At 41.2% G+C, this 21,334-nt stretch overlaps 1 protein-coding gene across 4 annotated transcripts; it reads left to right on the top strand.

Annotated features, from left to right (window-relative positions):
- Positions 1-220: 220 nt before the first annotated feature.
- On the top strand, positions 221-21,055 carry LOC135512260 (serine/threonine-protein phosphatase 4 regulatory subunit 3-like). Of its 4 annotated transcripts, none has more exons than XM_064934101.1 (16): positions 221-683; positions 1,740-1,795; positions 5,261-5,359; positions 5,782-6,405; positions 9,724-9,801; positions 9,909-10,025; positions 11,249-11,365; positions 11,738-11,869; positions 12,016-12,118; positions 18,447-18,488; positions 18,580-18,738; positions 19,021-19,190; positions 19,272-19,411; positions 19,627-19,766; positions 19,889-20,126; positions 20,259-20,349. In XM_064934101.1, exons 1-15 carry the CDS (start codon positions 542-544, stop codon positions 20,116-20,118), a joined length of 2,349 nt encoding a protein of 782 aa, XP_064790173.1. In that variant the 5' UTR covers positions 221-541; the 3' UTR covers positions 20,119-20,126; positions 20,259-20,349. The 4 variants fall into 4 exon arrangements, with proteins under 4 accessions (XP_064790173.1, XP_064790172.1, XP_064790174.1 ...); XM_064934100.1 differs by having other exon boundaries at positions 222-683; positions 19,889-20,088; positions 20,259-21,055; XM_064934102.1 differs by having other exon boundaries at positions 224-683; positions 19,970-20,088; positions 20,259-21,055.
- Positions 21,056-21,334: the final 279 nt, after the last annotated feature.

The raw sequence follows: 21,334 nt of genomic DNA on the forward strand, positions 1-21,334 counted from the left end.
ATTGTTTTAGTTCTGTAACAGATCTGTCCGTTTGGATATTGCCACAATAAAGCCCCGTATACACTATCACGCGGTACCGCGCGGTGAAACACCCCTTCCCATTCATTTTCAATGGAAGGAAAGTGGAGAGGGCGGGGGACCTTTGGGCGGCGCGAATGTGGCATGGGACACACCGGCTTCCGTAGCCCCTCTAAGGAGACCCCGCGGCGGTAACCGTTTGATTGACGTAGGGAAGAAAAAGACAAGATCGGATTACAAGATGGCGGTCTCTGGATGAGAGTGAAGAGGCCGTCGTAGTTGTTGTGTTTTCAACGGTGAATTGTACAGTTAGTTAGCTAGCTATCCGGCATTCTGCGGGGAAAATAATAATCATCGTAATATGCTGGTGAATTAGCTTTGCGTTTTAGCACATTATTGCAAAACATGCGGGTGGAAACAAAGTTTGAAGTTCGGGGATAAGAAAATAGCTAGGCAACTATTTGAAATAGTGAACCAGTGGCTTGCTAACGTTAGATTGTTAGCTTTTCCGCTCAAGGTAACCATGTCGGATACTCGGCGGCGTGTGAAAGTATATACGCTGAATGAAGACCGACAGTGGGATGATAGGGGCACAGGACATGTCTCGTCTACCTTTGTCGAACGACTGAAGGGAATATCATTATTAGTTCGGGCCGAATCCGACGGTGAGTTGTTAGCTAACATATCTTATTAGCAGATGGTCAGATAGCTCGTCGCATGTTTGTTTTGTTCGTAACGCAGCTATCTAGTTGGCTGGTAACATTTTAACAGGCCGCAAATCCAATAAATCAACATCGCTAACTAGTTTGCGAACAATCGGCGACTGTAACTAACTGACGTAAAAACACCAACTGAACTAGCTAACGTTAGTAGCGTAACGTTACAGTCACTGCTGCCGGTGTGAATTAAGTTATTTATTCGAGCCATCACACTATTGCTAATGCTAGTTGGCTACCGTTAGCTAGCTAATGGTATCTATTTAACGTTGGCTAACAAATTTAAACGTTTACTTGTATTAACGCTAGCTAATGTTATTGGTGGTTGGGCTTGAAGATCAAATACAAATCATCAAAGAAATTGCTTTAGGTAGCTCGTTAGCTAATTACTGTTAGCCATAAACGAATCAATAAACAGCTATCTAACACTAACTAACATTATTTACTCAAACCAGCTTGTGAGCTAACTAACCTAGTTGGATGGCTAGCGAGCCAATGCTTGGAAGTAAAGTGTCGTTTAACTGACATGCTTTGTAATCCTGTTTTCCTTTCAATTATTTGTTTATAGCTATTTTGGTACCGTAGCTAGTTGACCATCGGTACAGTTTTTAAAAGTACTATATCCAGCTAGTTCACTAACGTTACCTGGTCCAATGTTAGTCAGCTGGCTAGGTAATTAACGTTAACCAGCAAGTAAACTCACTTGGTTTACTCGGTAATAAATAAAGGGACATTTGCTTGCCAGCCAAAAACACACGTTAGCTAATTTATGGGTAGTTGTCCTTGTTTACATGCACAGTTCATGTCAGTAAAAGTGTGTTCAGGTTTCAGCACTAAGACTGACAATTACAGTTACAACATCCGTCTTATTTGAAGAACATGTTCTTTCACACCCATGTGACTGAATTATCCCGTTCTGTATTATAATTTTGCGAATATTTAGGCATCAACTAATTATTTCATTAAGGTAGTGGGTAGCTAACTAAATTCCCATTTGTCTTTTAGGCTCACTTCTTCTGGAGTCTAAAATCAGCCCAAATACTGCATATCAGAAACAACAAGTGAGTATTCTGCCTCTATAACGGGTTGGTTATCGTTTTTTCGTCATTAGTCTTGTTCTGGAGGCAGCTGTGTAGTGGGTACTAGTTGACACAGCCACAGTAATACTATGTAATTTGAAAGCTAACCTTAACCACACTGCTAACTCTAATGCCTAACCCTGACCAAAAAGCAAATGTTTGTTTTTGTGAATTTTTACAATGTAGCACATTTTGACTTTGCATCTGACCTATGGGGAAATCGCTCAGTTCTGCCTCCTGGACAAAGCTCATGACAATATGTCAACCTGTCTATAATGGACTGCTGTGTGTACAGTGCCTTCAAAGTATTCATACCGCTTGACTTATTCCACATTTTGCTGTTACAGCCTGAATTCAAAAAAGCATTAAGTTTGTTTTTTCTCACCCATCTACACACAATATTCCATAATGACAGTGAAAAAACTGTTTTTAGACATGTAAGCACATTTATTGAAAATTAAATAAAGAAATATCTAATTCACGGAAGTCAATACATGTTAGAATCAGAATTGGCAGAAATTACAGATGTGACTGGGTGAGTCTAAGAGCTTTACACATCTTGATTGTGCAATATTTGAATGTTATTTTCTAAATTCTTCAAGCTCTGTTAAATTGGTTGTTGATCATTGCTAGACAACCATTTTCAAGTCTTGCCATAGATTTTTCAAGCAGATTTAAGTCAAAGCTGTAACTCGGGATCATCCACTAAGCAACTCGTGTAGATTTGGTATATTTTAAGATGAATTCGTCTCCCAGTGTCTGGTGTAAAGCATACTGAACAAAGTTTTTCTCTACAATTTTGGCTGTGCTTAGCTCAGTTTCTTTTTATCCTGAAAAACTCACCGTTCCTGAACTATTATGATGACACAACCATAACATGATGCAGCCACCAACCACTATGCTTGATAATATGGAGAGTGGTACTCAGTAATGTGTTCTATTGGATTGCCCCAAACACAAAACTTTAGACTCAAGTCAAAAAGTACATTTCTTTGCTATTTTTTTGTATTACTTTAGTGTCTTGTTGCAAACCGGATGCATGTTTTGGGATATGTTTTTCTGGACCGGCTTCCTTATTTTCACTCTTCTAACTAGGTTACTATTATTGAGTAACTACAATGTTGTTCCATCCTCCATTTTCTCCTATCACATCCATTAAACATCCATCAAACTCTAACTCAATTCCATTTTGACATCATGACTTACTGTGTGTATGCCTGATCTTTATTTAATCCCTTTTAAATTCAGGCTGTAACAAAACAAAATGTGGAAAAAGTAAAGGGGTGTGAATGCTTTCTGGCGGCACTGTAACTTCAGCGTTTTCTTTGCTCTGTGGGTCATCCATTTCTAAAAGTAGCTTGTTTTAATGTCATGTGCAAAATGACAGTGAAATGCTTTTATTGCAAGCTCCTAACCCAACAATGAGGTAAGCCTAATCGTTATCAATGTAGTGCTAAAAATAAGGTAATAACACAAGAAAATAAGCTATATACAGGGTTAGTTCCAATACCATATTTACAATATGTAGGAATACTGGAGTGATAAAGGTAGATATGTATATGGGTTGGTGACTAGTTATCAGCATGTATGATAAACAGAGTAGCAGTGGTGTAAATTATGATGGTGTGTGTGTAGTCAGTATAAATTAGTGTGTAGTAGGGGTTGACCGATTTCACATTTTCATAATATGTAATCAGCATTTTTGGACACCGATTATGACCAATTACATTGCACTCCGTGAGGAGACTGCGTGGCCGGCTGACTACCTGTTATGCGAGTGCAGCAAGGAGCCATGGTAAGGTGCTAGCTAGCATTAAACTTATCTTATAAAAAACCATCAATCTTAACATAATCAGTAGTTCACTACACATGGTTGATATTACTAGTTTATCTAGCTTGTCCTGCATTGTATATAATCGATGCAGTGCCTGTTAATTTATCGTTGAATCATAGCCTACTTTGCCAGACGGGTGATTTAACAAGCGCATTCGCGGAGAAAAAAACACACCTTGGTTGCACCAATGTGTACCTAACCAAATGCATCAATGCCTTCCTTAAAATCAATACACACGTATCTTTTTAAACCTGCAAATTTAGTTAATATTGCCTGCTAGCATGAATTTCTTTTAACTAGGGAAATTGTGTCACTTCTTCTCTTCGTTCTGTGCAAGCAGAGTCAAGGTATATGCAGCAGTTTGGGCCACCTGGCTCGTTGCGAACTGTGTGAAGACCATTTCTTCCTAACAAAGTCCGTAATTAATTTGCAAGAATTGTACATTATTATGACATAACATTGAAGGTTGTGCAATGTAACAGCAATATTTAGACTTGGGGATGTCACCCGTTAGATAAAATATGGAACGGTTCTGTATTTCACTGAAAGAATAAACATTTTGTTTTCAAAATGATAGTTTCCGGATTTGACCATATTAATAACCTAAGGCTTGTATTTCTGTGTTATTATAATGAATTCTATGATTTGATAGAGTTGTCTGACTGAGCGGTGGTAGGCAGCAGCAGGCTCGTAAGCATTCATTCAAACAGCACTTTCCTGCATTTGCCAGCAGCTCTTCGCTGTGCTTCAAGCATTGCGCTGTTTATGACTTCAAGCCTATCAACTCCCGAGATTAGTCTGGCAATACTAAAGTACCTATTATAACATCCAATAGTCAAAGGTATATGAAATACAAGTGATATAGAGAGAAATAGTCATATAATTCCTATAATAACTACAACCTAAAACTTCTTATCTGGGAATATTGAAGACTCATGTTAAAAGGAACCACCAGCTTTCATATGTTCTGAGCAAGGAACTTAAACGCGAGCTTTTTTACATGGCACATATTGCACTTTTACTTTCTTCTCCAACAGTTTGTTTTTGCATTATTTAAACCAAATTGAACATGTTTCATTATTTATTTGAGACTAAATTGATTTTTATTGATGTATTATATTAAGTTAAAATAAGTGTTCATTCTGTATTGTTGTAATTGTCATTACAAATATAAATTAAAATCGTCCGATTGATCTGTATTGGCTGTCTTTTGTCCTCCAACGCCGGCATGGGCGTTGAAAAATCATAATCGGTCGACCTCTAGTGTGTAGAGTCCCAGTAGTGTACACAGAGACGGTGCAAAAATGTATGGTTCAACCGTTGTTAGCTATTTAGCAGTCTTATGGCTTGGGAATCGAAGCTGTTCAGGAGCCTCTTGGTGTCTTGGTGTCCAGCTTAATGCACCAGCACAGCTTGCCGTGTGGAAGCCGAGAGTAGTCTATGGCTTGGCCTTATGCATCTAAAGAATTCTGCATGTGTACAGTTGCAGTTAACTTGACACAATTATTATTTTTATTTTCTTACATTGTTATGCAAAGACCAGATTTACAAATTTCATGTTATGAAAATATGTTTTTTCAACTTGATCATGAGAATGGTTTTCCCCCTCTCAGGACACCCTGATTGTGTGGTCGGAAGCAGAGAACTATGATCTGGCCCTGAGTTTTCAGGAAAAAGCTGGCTGCGATGAAATCTGGGAAAAGATATGTCAGGTATAGTACCATGTTTATATGGTTTTGTAAGTCAGTGTAAGGTTTATGGTACACTACTATGCTGTTTAGTATTTTTATGGCATCCGAAAGCACACTTTGAACTACATAAACTACATGTCACTACTGTTGGTGACACATGTATGTTAAACAACAACCTTTTGCAATAGAACATTGTCTAGAGCAACTGATTGTACCTTATTTGCTTGTTATTTGAAGCCACAATACTATGAATAGCCATGTCTGTGCTTCGGTCACTGCTGCTTCTTTAAGGTGCAGTAAACAAACAAATTAATCTCTTACAAAACTAAGCCATTTAATAATTAAGTATAGAATATCATGTAACTGAATTTTCTCCTTAGCAATACAACTGTCTTTCTCTCAGTAGTTCTTACATGTGGCCCCGTGTCTAATTTCCTCACCAGGTGCAAGGGAAAGACCCTGCGCTGGAGATCACCCAGGACCCCATCGATGAGTCTGAGGAGGAGCGCTTCGAGGAGATGCCAGAGACCAGCCACCTGGTGGAGCTGCCTCCATGCGAGCTGGCCCGGCTGGAGGAGATCGCTGACCTTGTGACCTCTGTCCTGTCCTCGCCCATCCGCCGGGAGAAGCTGGCCCTGGCCCTTATGAGCGAAGGCTATATGAAGAAGCTGCTGCAGCTCTTCCAGGTGTGCGAGGACCTCGAAAACCGGGAGGGCCTACACCACCTGTATGAGATTGTACGTGGAGTGTTGTTCCTCAACAAGGCGGCTCTATTTGAGGTCATGTTCTCGGACGACTGTATCATGGATGTGGTTGGCTGTCTGGAGTTTGATCCGTCGCTGGTGCAACCTAAAAAGCACCGGGAGTTCCTCACCAAGACGGCCAAGTTCAAGGAGGTAATCCCCATCACGGACTCAGAGCTGCGGCAAAAGATCCACCAGACGTACCGGGTGCAGTACATCCAGGACATCATCCTGCCCACACCTTCTGTCTTCGAGGAGAACTTCCTTTCCACCCTCACATCCTTTATTTTCTTCAACAAGGTGGAGATAGTCAGCATGCTGCAGGTGAGTTACTGCAAACCAACAGAACCCTCAGAAAATGTTCTCTTCTGTTCTTGACTAGAAATGGAGTGTAAGCAAATCCGTTTGTGTTGTCTGAACTGCCTCTTCAGCTCTGGTGTTTTCAGTTTAACAGGTTTCATTTTAGTGTGTTAAGTGAAGGAAATAAAGCACAGTCACTGATCTTAACTCACTACATATCACAAACTTTCACACCATTGTCAATGTAGATGATAATGTTGTTTTTCTGCTGGTTTTATTTTCCTGTGAAAAGTATAGAACATTCCATCTTCACATTTGAACATCAATTGTAATCATTACATGTGATATTCTGCTGTTGTCATCAACCTGGAAAGGATTAACTTTATGAATGTATTTTATTTGACAGTAATGGACTGTCATGAAATATGATATATTTTTGCCGCTATTGTCTTCAGTATTGTAAATCAATGCTCTATTGTTGAAAGAGTTTGTAGTTGATAGGGTATCTTCAATTTTAATCAAGGTATCTAATTTGAAATCCGCACAATTTACTTTTTAAGTTCCCTTGTTGGCACTTTGCAATGTAATTATACATGTTTAGAAGTTCAAGAGGGACTTGGTTAGGGCTGTGACAGTCATGAGATTTTGGATGATGGTTATTTGTCAGTAAAATAACCACAGTCACTGTTTTATAATCGTGCAAAGGGAAATACTATATATATATATATATATAATCTCACACACACTACGTGGCAAAGAATGTGGGCACCTGCTCGTCGAATATCTCGTGTCCATTAATATGTAGTTGGTCCCCGCTTTGCTCCTATAACAGCCTCCACTCTTCGGGGAAGGCTTTCCACTAGATGTTGCAACATTTCCTCAGAGACTTGCTTTCATTCAGCCACAAGCATTAGTGAGATCAGACACCAATGTTGGGCAATTAGGCCTGGCTCACAGCCGGTGTTCCAATTGATCCCAAAGGTGTACAACGGGTTTAAGGTCAGGGCTAATGTCCTACATTTTGATAGTGTATGTGAGAGCAAAAACCAAGCCACGAGGTCAAAAGTATTGTCCGTAGAGCTCGGAGACAGGATTGTGTAAAGGCACAGATCTGATCAAGGGACCAAATAATTTCTGCAGCTTTGTAGGTCACCAAGAACACAGTGTCCTCCATTCTTAAATGGAAGCCGTTTGGAACCACAAAGGCACTTCTTAGAGCTGGCCGCCCGGCCAAACTGAGCAATCGGGGTAGAAGGGCCTTGGTCAGGGAGGTGACCAAGAACTCTATGGTCACACTGACAGAGCACCAGAGTTCCTCTGTGGAGATCGGAGAACCTTCCAGAGGGACAACCATCTCTGCAGCACTCCAACAATCAGGCCTTTATGGTAGACGGAAGTGGCTAGACGGAAGCCGCCACTCTGTAAAAGGCACTTAACAGCCCACTTGGAGTTTGCCAAAAGGTACCTAAATGAATCTCACCATGGAAAAACAAGATTCTCTGGTCTAATGAAACCAACATTGAACTGTTTGACCTGAATACCAAGCGTCATGTATGGAAGAAACCTGGCACCATCCCTACGGTGAAGCTTGGTGGTGGCAGCCTCATGCTGTGGGGATGTTTTTCAGCGGCAAGGACTGGGAGTTTAGTCAAGATTGAGGAAAATATGAACTGAGCAACGTACAGAGATCATTGATGAAAATCTTCTCCAGAGCGCTCAAGACCTACTGGGGTGAAGGTCCTGACTAGTCTCCCAGTCATCTTATGTGTATACTGTATTCTATTCTACTGTTTTTAAGTCAATGCTCAATCAAATATTTGTCTTAATTCCATAATTGTGCTTTTAGATGTGTGTGTGTGTATTGTTGTGTTAGATGCTACTGCACTGTTGGAGCTAGGAACACAAGCATTTCGCTACACCCGCAATAACATCTGCTAAATGTGTGTGTGTGTGTGTGTGTGTGTGTGTGAGAGAGACCAATAAAATTGGATTTGAGGTTCACCTTCCAACAAGACAACGACCCTGAGCACACAGCCAAGACAGCGCATGAGTAGCTTCGGGGCAAGTCTCAATGTTGTAGAGTGGAAGGGGGTTTGAATACTTTCTGAATGCACTGTGTGTATGTATGTACAGTACCAGTCAAAAGTTTGGACACACCTTCTCATTCAAGGGTTTTTATTTTTATTATTTTCTACATTGTATGATAGTGAAGACATCAAAACTATGAAATAACACATGGAATCATGTAGTAAACAAATCAAAATATATTTGAGATTATTCGTAGTAGTCACGTTTTTGCCTTGAGGACACTTGACATTTTCTCAACCAGCTTCATGAGGTAGTCACAATTAACAATTGTGCCTTGTTAAAAGTTAATTTGAGGAATTTCTTTCCATCTTAATACGTTTGAGCAAATCAGTTGTGTTGTGACAAGGTAGGGGTAGTATTACAGAAGATAGCCCTATTTAGTAAAAGACCAAGTCCATATTATGGCAAGAACAGCTCAAATAAGCAAAGAGAAACAACAGTCCATTACTTTAAGACATAAAGGTCAGTCAATACAGAACATTTCAAGAACTTTGAATGTTTCTTTCAGTGCAGTCACAAAAACCAGCAAGTGCTATGATGAAACTGGCTCTCATGAGGACCGCCACAAGAAACAAAGACCCAGAGTTACTTTTGCTTCAGAGGATACGTTCATTAGAGTTTACTGCACCTCAGAAATTGCATCCCAAATAAATGCTTCATAGAGTTCAAGTAACAGACACATCTCAACATCAACTGTTGAGAGGAGACTGAATCAAGCCTTCATGGTCGAACCGCAATGAAACCACTACTAAAGGACACCAATAAGAAGAGACTTGCTTGGGCCAAGAAACAGGAGCAATATACATGAGACCGGTGGAAATCTGTTCTTTGCTCCGATTAGTCCAAATTTGAGATGTTTGGTTTCAACAGCCATGTTTTTGTGAGACGCAGAGTAGGTGAACGGATGATTTCAGCATGTGTGGTTTCAATGAAGCATGGAGGAGGTGACGCTGTCGGTAGCTTCGGGACAAGGTCCTGAGTCCATGTTACCACGGAGATGGGCTCAACCATGTTGGCTGCAGCCGTCTTCAGTCTGCTGTTTGTTCCACAACATTTCTTAAACTGGCAATTTGTCTCCTTTCGTCTCCTTTCACATCGAACCACCGATATAAAACATGCTTACTTTTACTGCTTTTGGCTAAGGTTTGTCGACTTCATAAAGAAGTACGTAAAGTCCCGGTGCTTTTTCAACATGACCACAAACTGTGATGCAGTATGTTTTTGTCAACTTTTTATCCCTGCCTTGCACTACAGGAGGATGAGAAGTTCCTAACTGAAGTCTTTGCACAGCTAACGGATGAAGCGACAGAAGACGGTAAAAGGCGGGAACTAGTAAGTTGAATGATCAACTTGTTTAATTAAAAGCATGCAAATACTTAGCTTTAATGCAATAAAGGTTTCAGTGACACACTGTCCTCTGTTTTCCTTCCTCTTCACAGGTGAACTTTTTCAAAGAATTTTGTGCTTTTTCACAAACCTTGCAACCGCAAAATAGAGATGCTTTCTTCAAGACTCTGGCGAATCTAGGCATTCTTCCTGCTCTTGAAATAGTCATGGTATGAATGGTTTTACTACTGTATTAAATGTCTATTAAATGTCAAACAGGTTTTGCATATTTGTCCTAGACATTTTGATGTGACAAAGTTCTCTTGATCCCTTGAATGTGAAATACCATCTCAACTTCAAGGGCTGCATCTTGGAATCACGTCAAAATAAATGTAACAGTATGTTTCTGAACCCTGAACTTAAAGGTATTAAGTCAGTCCAGATTGCACCAGACACCTGAGCCCCTAAAGCAGGAGTGTTAAACTCATTCCATGGAGTGCCTAGTGTCTGCTGGTTTTGTTTTTTCCTTTCAATTAAGACCTAGACAACCAAGTGAGGGGAGTTCCTTAATAACAGAGGTCGGAAAGGTACTCAATTATCATACTTGAGTAAAAGTAAAGATACTTTTACTTGAGTCATTTTACATTAAGGTAACACAGTAAAATATTTTAGACTTTTAATCAAGTAGTATCAGATTTTAAATGTACTTCAGTACGGTAGTGGGAAAAGTACTCACTTGTCATACTTAAGGAAATGTACAAGTAAATGCTATCCATCCAATTCCTTATATTTAGCAAACCAGACGGCACAATTTCCTTTACTTTTTTTTGACAGCCAGGGGCACACTCAAACACTCAGATGTAATTTACATTACATTTACATTTAAGTCATTTGGCAGACGCTCTTATCCAGAGCGACTTACAAATTGGTGAATTCACCTTATGACATCCAGTGGAACAGCCACTTTACAATAGTGCATCTAAATCATTTAAGGGGGGGGGGGGGAGTTATTTGTGTTTTGTGAGTCAACCAGATCAGAGGCAGTAAGGGATGACCAGGGATGTTCTCTTGATAAGTGTGTGAATTGGACCTTTTTTCCTTATACTGCTAAGCATTCAAATTGTAACTAGTACTTTTGGGTGTCAGCTAAAATGTATGGAGTAAAAAGTAAATAATATTCTTTTGGAATGTAGTGAAGTAAAAGTAGTCAAATATAAAGTACTGATACCCCAAAAACGACTTAAGTAAAAAATACTTTAAAGTACTTTACACCACTGCTTAATAATCAGTGACCTTATTCATGAATCAAGTCCAAGGGACGAGTGAAAACCCGCAGACACTCTGCCCTCAGTGGAATGAGTTTGACACATGTGCCCTAAAGAAACACCTTGATGGCGCTGAATGAGTTATTAGTTAGAGCACACTATCAGTGTGTGTCTCACCGTCTCCACAGGGTATGGACGATTTGCAGGTGAGGGCTGCAGCCACAGATATCTTCTCCTATCTGGTGGAGTTCAGTCCCTCCATGGTCCGGGAGTTTGTTATGCAGGAGCCACAGCAGACTGATGATGTAAGTATAGCATCAACCTTGTCATATAACTAGGTCTACATGAAATGTGACACTAGTGGGCAAATTTCTCTGCCACATCTCGGTGCCATATGGAGCTGTGATTATGTAAGTAACGGCATGATTATTTACCCAGTAAAATGTTACTTGTACAGTGGCTTGAGAAAGTATTAATCCCCGTGGATTTTGTTCCTATTTTGTTGTTATTTTGTGTACTTTTTCAGGCCACTATAAAATGCGTATGAACTGTTCCTTATGCTTGGGTAAACATAACACCTATTATATATTTTTCGGATCTTTTTCAGTGATTAGATGTTGAGGATGTTCAAGGTTTCCTGTAGGTGTTGCCGCTCAAAGTTCCTCTCTGTGCATTAGGATGTGCTGCTGATCAACGTGGTGATAAAGCAGATGATCTGTGACTCGGACCCTGAGTTGGGGGGTGCTGTGCAGCTTATGGGGCTTCTACGCACATTGATCGACCCAGAGAACATGCTGGCCCCCACCAATGTAAGACCCTATCCAATCTCTCACTCACTCAGTCACTCACACAGAGTTCTGTCATAACACTGGGTGTAATGGTTATTGTACAAGATTGCAGAATTATACCAAACTTTCATACATTTTAAAGAACTCTAAACTTTGAATCCCATTAGAAAACAGAGAAGACTGAGTTCCTCAGCTTCTTCTACAAGTACTGCATGCAGGTCCTCACAGTCCCTCTATTGGCCAGCACTGTAGATGAGAAGAACTGTAAAGGTGAGCAGGGGAGACCCTTTGATCTAAATGTATGTATGAATTGTGTGTATGGTCTCATGTCGTGCTTGAATAGGTGTGTATAGTTCCAGCTGTATGTGGATATGCATGGCTTTATGTTGGACAGTATAATGGCGCCAGAGGGGATGGGCCCCTGACCAGTTGTGCTTTTGGGCTTTGTTTGCGCTGATCCTAACTCGTTTTTATACCTAATGTTTGGCCATTTCATATGACCGAAAAGAGCTTCTGGACTTCAAAACAACGATTACTAACCTTGATTTGGATGAGGACTTCTATTTCAACCAATCGGAGGTGAAGGACATAACGCTCATCCCAGACCAGGCCCATATCCCCGTAACTGGTGGAAGCGGCGACTATAGAGGTCGGTGTTCGGGATATCTAACCTGACTGCGACAGCGAGTGGACAAGTCGCCATTACCCTACGTTCTATTGACAAATGTGCAATCATTGGAAAATAAACTGGATGTGCTCCATTCAAGACTATTCTATCAGTGTGATCTGAAGAACTGTGATATGCTATGTTTCACAGAGTCATGACTAAACAAGGACATGGAAAATATAAATCGAGCTGGTTTTTCTTTTCATTGGCAGGACAAAACGTCTGCATCCGGTAAGCTGAGGAGAGGGGGTGTACGTCGCTTTGTCAACAAGTTGGTCCCCGATCTCTAATATTAAGGAAGTCTTGAGGTTCTACTCGCCTGAGTTAGTATAGCTCATGATAAACTGTAGACCCCACTATTTACCAAGAGTTTTCCTTTATTTTTCATAGCTGTCTGTTTACTACTACAAACTGATGCTGGAAAGAACACCGCACTCAACAAGATGTGTAGCGCCCTATGCAAAAAAGACAACCAAAAAATTCTCGCCCAGATGCAACGCTCCTAGTAACCAGGGAATTTAATGCAGAAAAACTGAAATTATTTTTTTACCTCATTCCTACTAGCATGTCTCCTATGCAACGAGAGGCAAAAAAATAAAAACTCTACATCACCTCTACTCTACACAAAAAAACCTCTCCCTCGCCCTCCATTTGGCAAATTGGACCATAACTCCATCCTCGAAATTCCTGCTTACAAGCAAAAACTCAAACAGGAAGTACCAGGGATGAGCTCAATACGGAAGTGGTCCGATGAAGCAGATGCTAAGCTACAGGACTGTTTTGCTAGCACAGATTGGAATATGTTCCGGGATTCATTTGATGGCAGTGAGTTTACCACATTAGTCACTGGATTCATTAATAAGTGCATCGACGACGTAGTCCCCACAGTGACCGTACGTACGTACTATACGTACCAGTCAAAAGTTTGGACGCCTACTCATTCCAGGGTTTTTCTTTATTTTGTACTATTTTCTACATTGTAGAATAATAATGAAGACATCAAAACTATGAAATAACACAGAATCATGTAGTAACCATAAAGGTGTTAAACAAATCTACATATATTTTAGATTATGCAACGTAGCCACCCTTTGCCAGCTTTGCACACTCTTGGCATTCTCTCAACCAACCTCACCTGGAATGCTTTTCCAACAGTCTTGAAGGAGTTCCCACATATGCTAAGCGCTTGTTGACTGCTTTTCCTTCACTTTGCGGGCCAACTCATCCCAAACCATCTCAATTGGGTTGAGGTCAGGAGATTGTGGAGGCCAGGTCATCTGATGCATTACTCCATCACTCTCCTTCTTGGTCAAATAGCCCCTACACGGCCTGGAGCTGTGTTGGGTCATTGTCCTGTTGAAAAACACATGATAGTCCCACTAAGCGCAAGGCTGATGGGGTGGCGTATCGCTGCAGAATGCTGTGCTAGCCATGCTGGTTAAGTTTGCCTTGAATTCTAAATAAATCCCGACAATGTCACCAGCAAAGCACCATCACACCACCACCTCCATGCTTCACGGTGGGAACTACACATGCGGAGATCATCCGTTCACCTCCTCTGCGTCTCATAAGACACGGCGGTTGAAACCAAAAATCTCAAATTTAAACTCATCAGACCAATGGACAGATTTCCACCTGTCTAATGTCCATTGCTTGTGTTTCTTGGCCGAAGCAAGTCTTCTTATTGGTGTCCTTTAGTGGTGGGTTCTTTGCAGCAATTTGACCATGAAGGCCTGATTCACGCAGTCTCCTGAATAGTTGATGTTGAGATGTGTCTGTTACTTGAACTCTGAAGCATTTATTTGGGATGAAATTTCAGAGGCTGCTAACTCTAATGAGCATATCCTCTGCTGCAGATGTAACTCTGGGTCTTCCTTTCCTGTGGCGGTCCTCATGAGAGCCAGTTTCATCATGACGCGTGATGGTTTTTGCGACTGCACTCAAAACTTTCAAAGTTATCGAAATGTTCCGTATTGACTGACCTTCATGTCTTAAAGTTATGATGGACTGTTAATTCTCTTTGCTTATTTGAGCTGATCTTGCCATAATATGGACTTGGTCTTTTACCAAATAGGGCTTTCCTTTGCTTAAAGGTTTTTTTGATGGTTTTGTTTGTATTAATTTAACTGTCCCAGATTGTTTGTTATATTTATTTCTGGTATTGAATAGGTCAACTTTTGTATTATGGGGGATAGTAGATTGACATAGTCTAGTGATTTTGCTGTTCGTTAGGCCTACTCATCTTGTTGGCTGACGGAAAAGTAAATGTTGACAATTCTTCCAATATCTTCAATATGCGACTCCAAATTGGATAAGGATGCATATGGTTGCGTCCCCAATGTGTCTTTCTTCACTTGTGGCCTGTGAAAAGGACCCAAATCGCATGACGGGCATTGGCTAATAAGAAATGAGCTTTTTGAGGGAGCCATGTGAGTGAGAGGTGCTTCGGAGCATGCAGCCAGGAGAAGGGAATTCTAATTAATGATTATATTTAGCCCAAGGGCACAACATCCACTGTCCACAAAATGCATGGATTGTTTTAGGGGGCATTACCGCCACACAAAGTGGGTGCAGCCGGGAAATTTGAAGCATTATCATTATTGCTTGTCAAATTGGGAATGAGACTGATGAAGTGTGGGGAACAGAGCTCATGCCTTTCATGTAACTTTTTTAAAATCACTAGTTGCATCATGCAGCCATAGAATTGATTAAAAATCAGAACATATATAGCCCAAAGTTTGCATCACAACTAAAGTTATAAGTCTAAATTAAGCATAGAGAAGGACCTGTTTCTTTGTTAACCACTCAACACAGAATGTTTTTTATTGAGCAACGTTCTATTGTATTCGTCATACAATACAATAATGCCACAGAATTCTAATTGCTAAATGAGCTAGTGTAGCACACAGCCATATGGCATAAGGACAACTCCGTATGCTATTCTGCTCTTCTGAAAGACTACATTTTCTTCATGTTTCTTTTGACCTGTCTAAAATCATGGATTTATTAGACATTTTAAAATGTAAACGTTCCAAATGTCATCATCAGTGGTTTGTAGGCTATGCGTGAAAGCCAGGAGATGCTAAATGTGTTTGTCAATTTAACGTTAAATTACCATGAGACCTGCAGTTATTTGCTTGACAATCACCGGCTGACACAATTTCATGACCGCCACAGCCCTAGGCAGGCCTGATCACTGATGACGATGAGATGTCAGCGGTGCCAAGACAACAGCCTCTCCCTCAACGTCAGCAAGACAAAGGAGCTGATCGTGGACTACAGGAAAAGTGGAGACGGTCGAGAGCTTAAAGTTCCTCGGTGTCCACATCATTAACCTGTAGTGACACCCCATCCCGTGAACGGGACCGTTGTCATCATCTGACACTAATTAGCATAACACAACGGACATAAATCTTCCTAGAAAATATTCCTATTCATGAAAATCACAAGTGAAATATATTGGAACACAGCTTAGCCTTTTGTTAATCACCCTGTCATCTCAGATTTTCAAAATATGCTTTACAGCCAACGCTAGATAAGCATTTGTGTAGGTTTATCATAGCCTAGCATAGCATTATGCCTTGCTAGCAGCAGGCAACCTTGTCACAGAAATCAGAAAAGCAATCAAATTAAATCGTTTACCTTTGATGAACTTCGGATGTTTTCACTCACGAGACTCCCAGGTAGATAGCCAAAGTTCATTTTTTTCCCAAAAGATTATTATTGTAGGCGAAATAACTCTGTTTGTTCTTCACGTTTGGCTGAGAAATTGCCCGGAAAATACTGCCCGCTAACACCAAGAGGTTAAGGACCTATCATGGTCCAAACTAGAGGTTGACCGATTATGATTTTTCAATACCGATACCAATTATTGGAGGACCAAAAAAGCCGATACCAATTAATCGGACGATTTTTATTTTTTTACATTATTATTATTTTTTTAAATAAATGTGTTTGTAATAACGACAAGTACAACAATACTGAATTAACACTTATTTTAACTTAATATAATACATCAATAAAATCAATTTAGCCTGAAGTAGATAATGAAACATGTTCAATTTGGTTTAAATAATGCAAAAACAAAGTGTTGGAGAAGAACGTAAAAGTGCAATATGTGCTATGTAAGAAATCTAACGTTTCAGTTCCTTGCTCAGAACATGAGAACATATGAAAGCTGGTGGTTCCTTTTAACATGAGTCTTCAATATTCCCGGGTAAGAAGTTTTAGGTTGTAGTTATTATAGGACTATTTCCCTCTATACCATTTGTATTTCATTAACCTTTGACTATTGGATGTTCTTATAGGCACTTTAGTATTGCCAGTGTAACAGTATAGCTTCCGTCCCTCTCCTCGTTCCTCCCTGGGCTCGAACCAGCAACACAACGACAACAGCCACTACATCGAAGCAGTGTTACCCATGCAGAGCAAGGGAAACAACCTCCCCAAGGCTCAGAGCGAGTGAAGTTTGAAACGTTATTAGCGCGTGCTAACTAGCCAGCCATTTCACTTCAGTCACACCAGCCTCATTTCGGGAGTTAATAGGTTTGAAGTCATAAACAGCGCAATGCTTGACGCACAACGAAGAGCTGCTGGCAAAACGCACGAAAGTGCTGTTTGAATTAATGTTTACGCGCCTGCTTCTGCCTACCACCGCTCAGTCAGATACTTAGATGCTTGTATGCTCAGTCAGATTATATGCAACACAAGACACGCTAGATTATATCTAGTAATATCATCAACCATGTGTAGTTAACTAGTGATTATGATTGATTGTTTTTTATAAGATGAGTTTAATGCTAGCTATCAACTTACCTTGGCTTACTGCATTTGCGTAACAGGCAGTCCCCTTGTGGAGTGCAAAGAGAGAGGCAGATTGTTATTGCGTTGGACTAGTTAACTGTAAGGTTGCAAGACCGGATCCCCCGAGCTGACAAGGTGAAAATCTGTCTTTCTGCCCCTGAACGAGGCAGTTAACCCACCGTTCCTAATCCGTCATTGAAAATAAGAAGGTGTTCTTAACTGACTCGCCTAGTTAAATAAAGATTAAACAAATAAAGGTGTTAAAAAAATGTTTAAAAAATTGGCAAATCGGTGCCCAAAAATACCGGTTTCCGATTGTTAAGAAAACTTGAAATCGGCCCTAATCAATCGGCCATTCAGATTAATCGGTCGACCTCTAGTCCAAACACACCAACACAGTCATGAAGAGGGCACAACCACACCTCTTTCCCCTCAGGAGGCTGAAAAGATTTGGCATGGGCCCTCAGATCCTCAACATTTCAGCTGCACCATTGAAAGCATCTGGTACTGCTTGGAATGGCAAATGCTTGTCATACAACACTGGGGCCCAGCTCCCTGCCATCCAGGACCTCTATATCAGGCGGTGTCAGAGGAAGGCCCTAAACTCCAGCTACCCGTGTTCTCACTGTCACTGCAGCAAGTGGTACCGGAGTGCCAGGTCTGAGACCAAAAGGCTCCTGATTGGCTTATACCCCAAAGCCATAAGACTGCTGAACAGTTAAACGGCTACCCGGTCTTTCTACTTTTCACCCTCCTACCTACAAGTACATAGTACTTCAAACAATCACCTAAACAAACCTACATGTACATATTACTTCAATCATTCTCCCCAACTACTTAATTTCCCAGTACACTGACTTGGTACCAGTACTCCTTGTATATAGCCTCGTTATTTTATTGTGTTACTATTTACTTTGTCTTTGTTAGTTTCATTTTTAAGTGCATTGTTGGGAAAGGGTTTGTAAGTAAGCATTTCACAGTAAAGCCTGCACTTGTTGTATTCGGCGCATGTGACATACAATTCTATTCGATTTTGACAGGCCATGACGTCTTTGTTGGGATCTGTGTTGTGTTAAAGACTTATGCATTTGTAAGACTGATATTAATTGCTTTTACTGTGTCTTACAGATCTGCAAGAGGGGTCCACCAAGATCAACCCAGTGTGTCCTGGTATGTAATCATACATTGATACTCCCAATCATAATTCTAATTTATATAAGGGTCTCTTTCCCTATTGTAAATGCATGTTTGTGTCTTTCAGATAATTTCCAGACAGCCCAACTCCTGGCTTTGATACTGGAGCTGCTGACGTTCTGTGTAGAGCACCACACGTACCACATAAAGACCTACATTATGAACAAGGACCTGCTGCGACGAGTTTTGGTGCTAATGAACTCTAAACACACCTTCCTTGCGCTGTGTGAGTCACTGGGAAACACTACGGAGGGGATATGGGTGCAAGAATAGTGGAAGCACCAAGAATTGACATACACATTCTGTATGTCAGTAGACTGAATTTGTTCATTCATTATTGAATGATTTGAATGAAGCACATCATGATAAAACCCAAACGTTTGGGTGGAGCATAATCATTCATATAACTTAAATGTACTGCTTGTGGTGTAAGTAGATGCAATATGGAGTTTCCTCAACTCCTTTTTTCAAGGTGTTGATTGTACTGATTTGTTATGTCTTTTAACAGGTGCTCTGCGTTTCATGAGGAGGATAATTGGGCAGAAGGATGAGTACTACAACCGCTACATTGTCAAAGGGAACCTGTTTGAGCCAGTCATCAACACTCTGCTGGATAATGGAACTAGATACAACCTCCTAAACTCAGCCATCATTGAACTCTTTGAGTTCATCAAAGTGGTATGCCCATATTCACATTTTAACATGTCTGTTTACCATTTTACCACACGTATACACCCTAATATCTATCTATCTCTACAGGAGGATATCAAGTCCCTCATAGCACACATTATAGACAACTACTACAAAGCACTTGAATCCATTGAATACGTCCAGACTTTTAAGGGCTTGAAGGGCAGATATGAGCAGGAGAAGGACCGACAGACTCTGAGACTCAACAGGTCAGTAAAGCATCATCTCCCGAAGACATGCACAACTAGAATAGAGTGAAGTTGATTTGTGGTTTGTTTCAGCCAAAGGGGATAGCATATCATTTAAGAGTAGTTTGTGTTGAGCAGAGTAACTTCAGCAGTGTTGCATTGTCGAGTGACTTAAAACATTTAATTGGTTATTTACATAAAACTTGTTAAAAGTAATCTTGACGTTATTCAAGCAGATATCGTAGGGATGCCCGAACGCTGGACGAGGACGAGGATGAGGAAATGTGGTTCAATGAAGATGGAGAGGCTATTGAGAAAAGCAGGCCTGAGGAAGAGTTCCCAGAGAGCTTTGGAAAGTATATGGAAGCAAAAAAAGGTAAGTGCCTCCACTCTGCTCAGTATGTGTGTGTGTGTGTGTGTGTGTGTGTGTGTGTGTGTGTTTAACCCCACAACTTGTGGAATGGTATGTTCACCCTATGTATTTCCATCTCTTTGCAGTTAAAGAGAGTGACAACAAAGAGAACTTCCCAAAGCGGACCCCAACTGGCAGCTTTAAGTTTACCTTCTCTCATTCTGCAGGGGCTGCCAACGGAACCAACGGTGCCAATTGCAAGCCAGCCACCTCTCCCACCTCCGCCGCCAGTCCCAACGGCTCCCCCGCCAAGTCGGCAACGCCACCTGCCACCCCGGTAGTCAAGGTGAGCTTTCCCTGTCAACTGCCATTCTAGTTGCGAAGGTGAGCCATATCCTCTTTTTACCTGTCAATCTGTAGTAAAATGCCCCATCTGCCTGCCACCCCAGTAGTCCAAATTATCCAAACCTCAGGGTTTAGTTACTTGAGTTCTGTGACCTGTGTTCTTGTTGACAGACTGCGATGGTCGGCCTTGTAGACTACCCTGACGATGAAGACGAGGAGGACGAAGATGAAGAGCAGTCCCCACGGAAACGGCCCCGTCTAGGCTCATAAGCCAGTGAAGTCCACTGGTCTTGGTCCGCTGTGCCACTGTCACAGTCCACTGGACAGAGACCACTCCCGCCGTCCTACCCTCCCAGCCTGCTCCTACGCCCCCCTACCTGGCCTGTGGACCAGAGAGGTTGATCAGTGCCAAGGTTTCCCTGATGCTCCGGCAGGGACGCAGCACTTCACGCAAACCTCAGCCGCTCTACAAAAGGGGGGGCAGGGGCTAATGGGAGAGCCAGTCATGCTAGCAGGACTAGCCGCTTAGTAATGGAAGCTTGATTGGCTGACCCCATAGAACTGTTAATTTGGGTTGGGTGGAGAGAACTAGGCAAAATGAGGGTTAACAGAAAAAACTAACCAACAGAAAACAAAGTTGCTTAGTTCCGAGGAGCAGGACTCAACCGTCGAAGCTGGGGCTGCATTGCCGAGGCTCACACACACCTACATCAGCCAGGAGTCCTGTATTCATGAGTTTATTAAAAGTACTGTACAGTTATTTTTCTTTTTAATAATTTGCCCCTTAAGTGATTTTAAAAGGGTTGAGCTATACCTGCCAGTGTATTGCTTTTGCACAAATGGTGGGATCACTGTTCACCCTTTTAATTCAATTATATGATTCATTGTATAAAGCAAGAGTTGCAATGCTGGTTTTAAAATAACATGTATTAAACGGCAGTAAAGTCATTTTTGCAGCCCACTGAGAATGTCTAAAGTCTGTGTGTATTCAGTGGCTTTGACTTACTGTGGCTCCCAGAGGTGTCTTTGTTAGGAGAAGTCATTCTTCCAGCAGATATGTGTATCCTTTTTTTAAAGGACACAAGCCCTTCTCATACTAGTGTTCCAGTTCAGTACTCATGGATTGAGTTGATTTTGTTGCTAGCCCAGTCCGTGGGTCAGAGCATATTTAAATCCTAAATTGCAGCAGCGGTGGTTTAGGCCAGCTACTGACATTTTATAGAGACATTCCTAATGACAGATGAAGT

The sequence above is a fragment of the Oncorhynchus masou genome, chromosome 24 (genome assembly GCF_036934945.1).
Source record: "Oncorhynchus masou masou isolate Uvic2021 chromosome 24, UVic_Omas_1.1, whole genome shotgun sequence".
In the NCBI taxonomy this organism is placed as follows: Eukaryota; Metazoa; Chordata; class Actinopteri; order Salmoniformes; family Salmonidae; genus Oncorhynchus; species Oncorhynchus masou.

What these genes read in the sequence shown, in the direction of transcription:
- LOC135512260 (XM_064934100.1), top strand. Translation starts at nt 542, where the DNA reads ATGTCGGATACTCGGCGGCGTGTGAAAGTATATACGCTGAATGAAGAC. An exon ending in ACGGTAAAAGGCGGGAACTA is followed by an intron (nt 9,802 to 9,908) that starts GTAAGTTGAATG and finishes TCCTCTTCACAG; the next exon opens with GTGAACTTTTTCAAAGAATT. An exon ending in AGCCACAGCAGACTGATGAT is followed by an intron (nt 11,366 to 11,737) that starts GTAAGTATAGCA and finishes TCTGTGCATTAG; the next exon opens with GATGTGCTGCTGATCAACGT.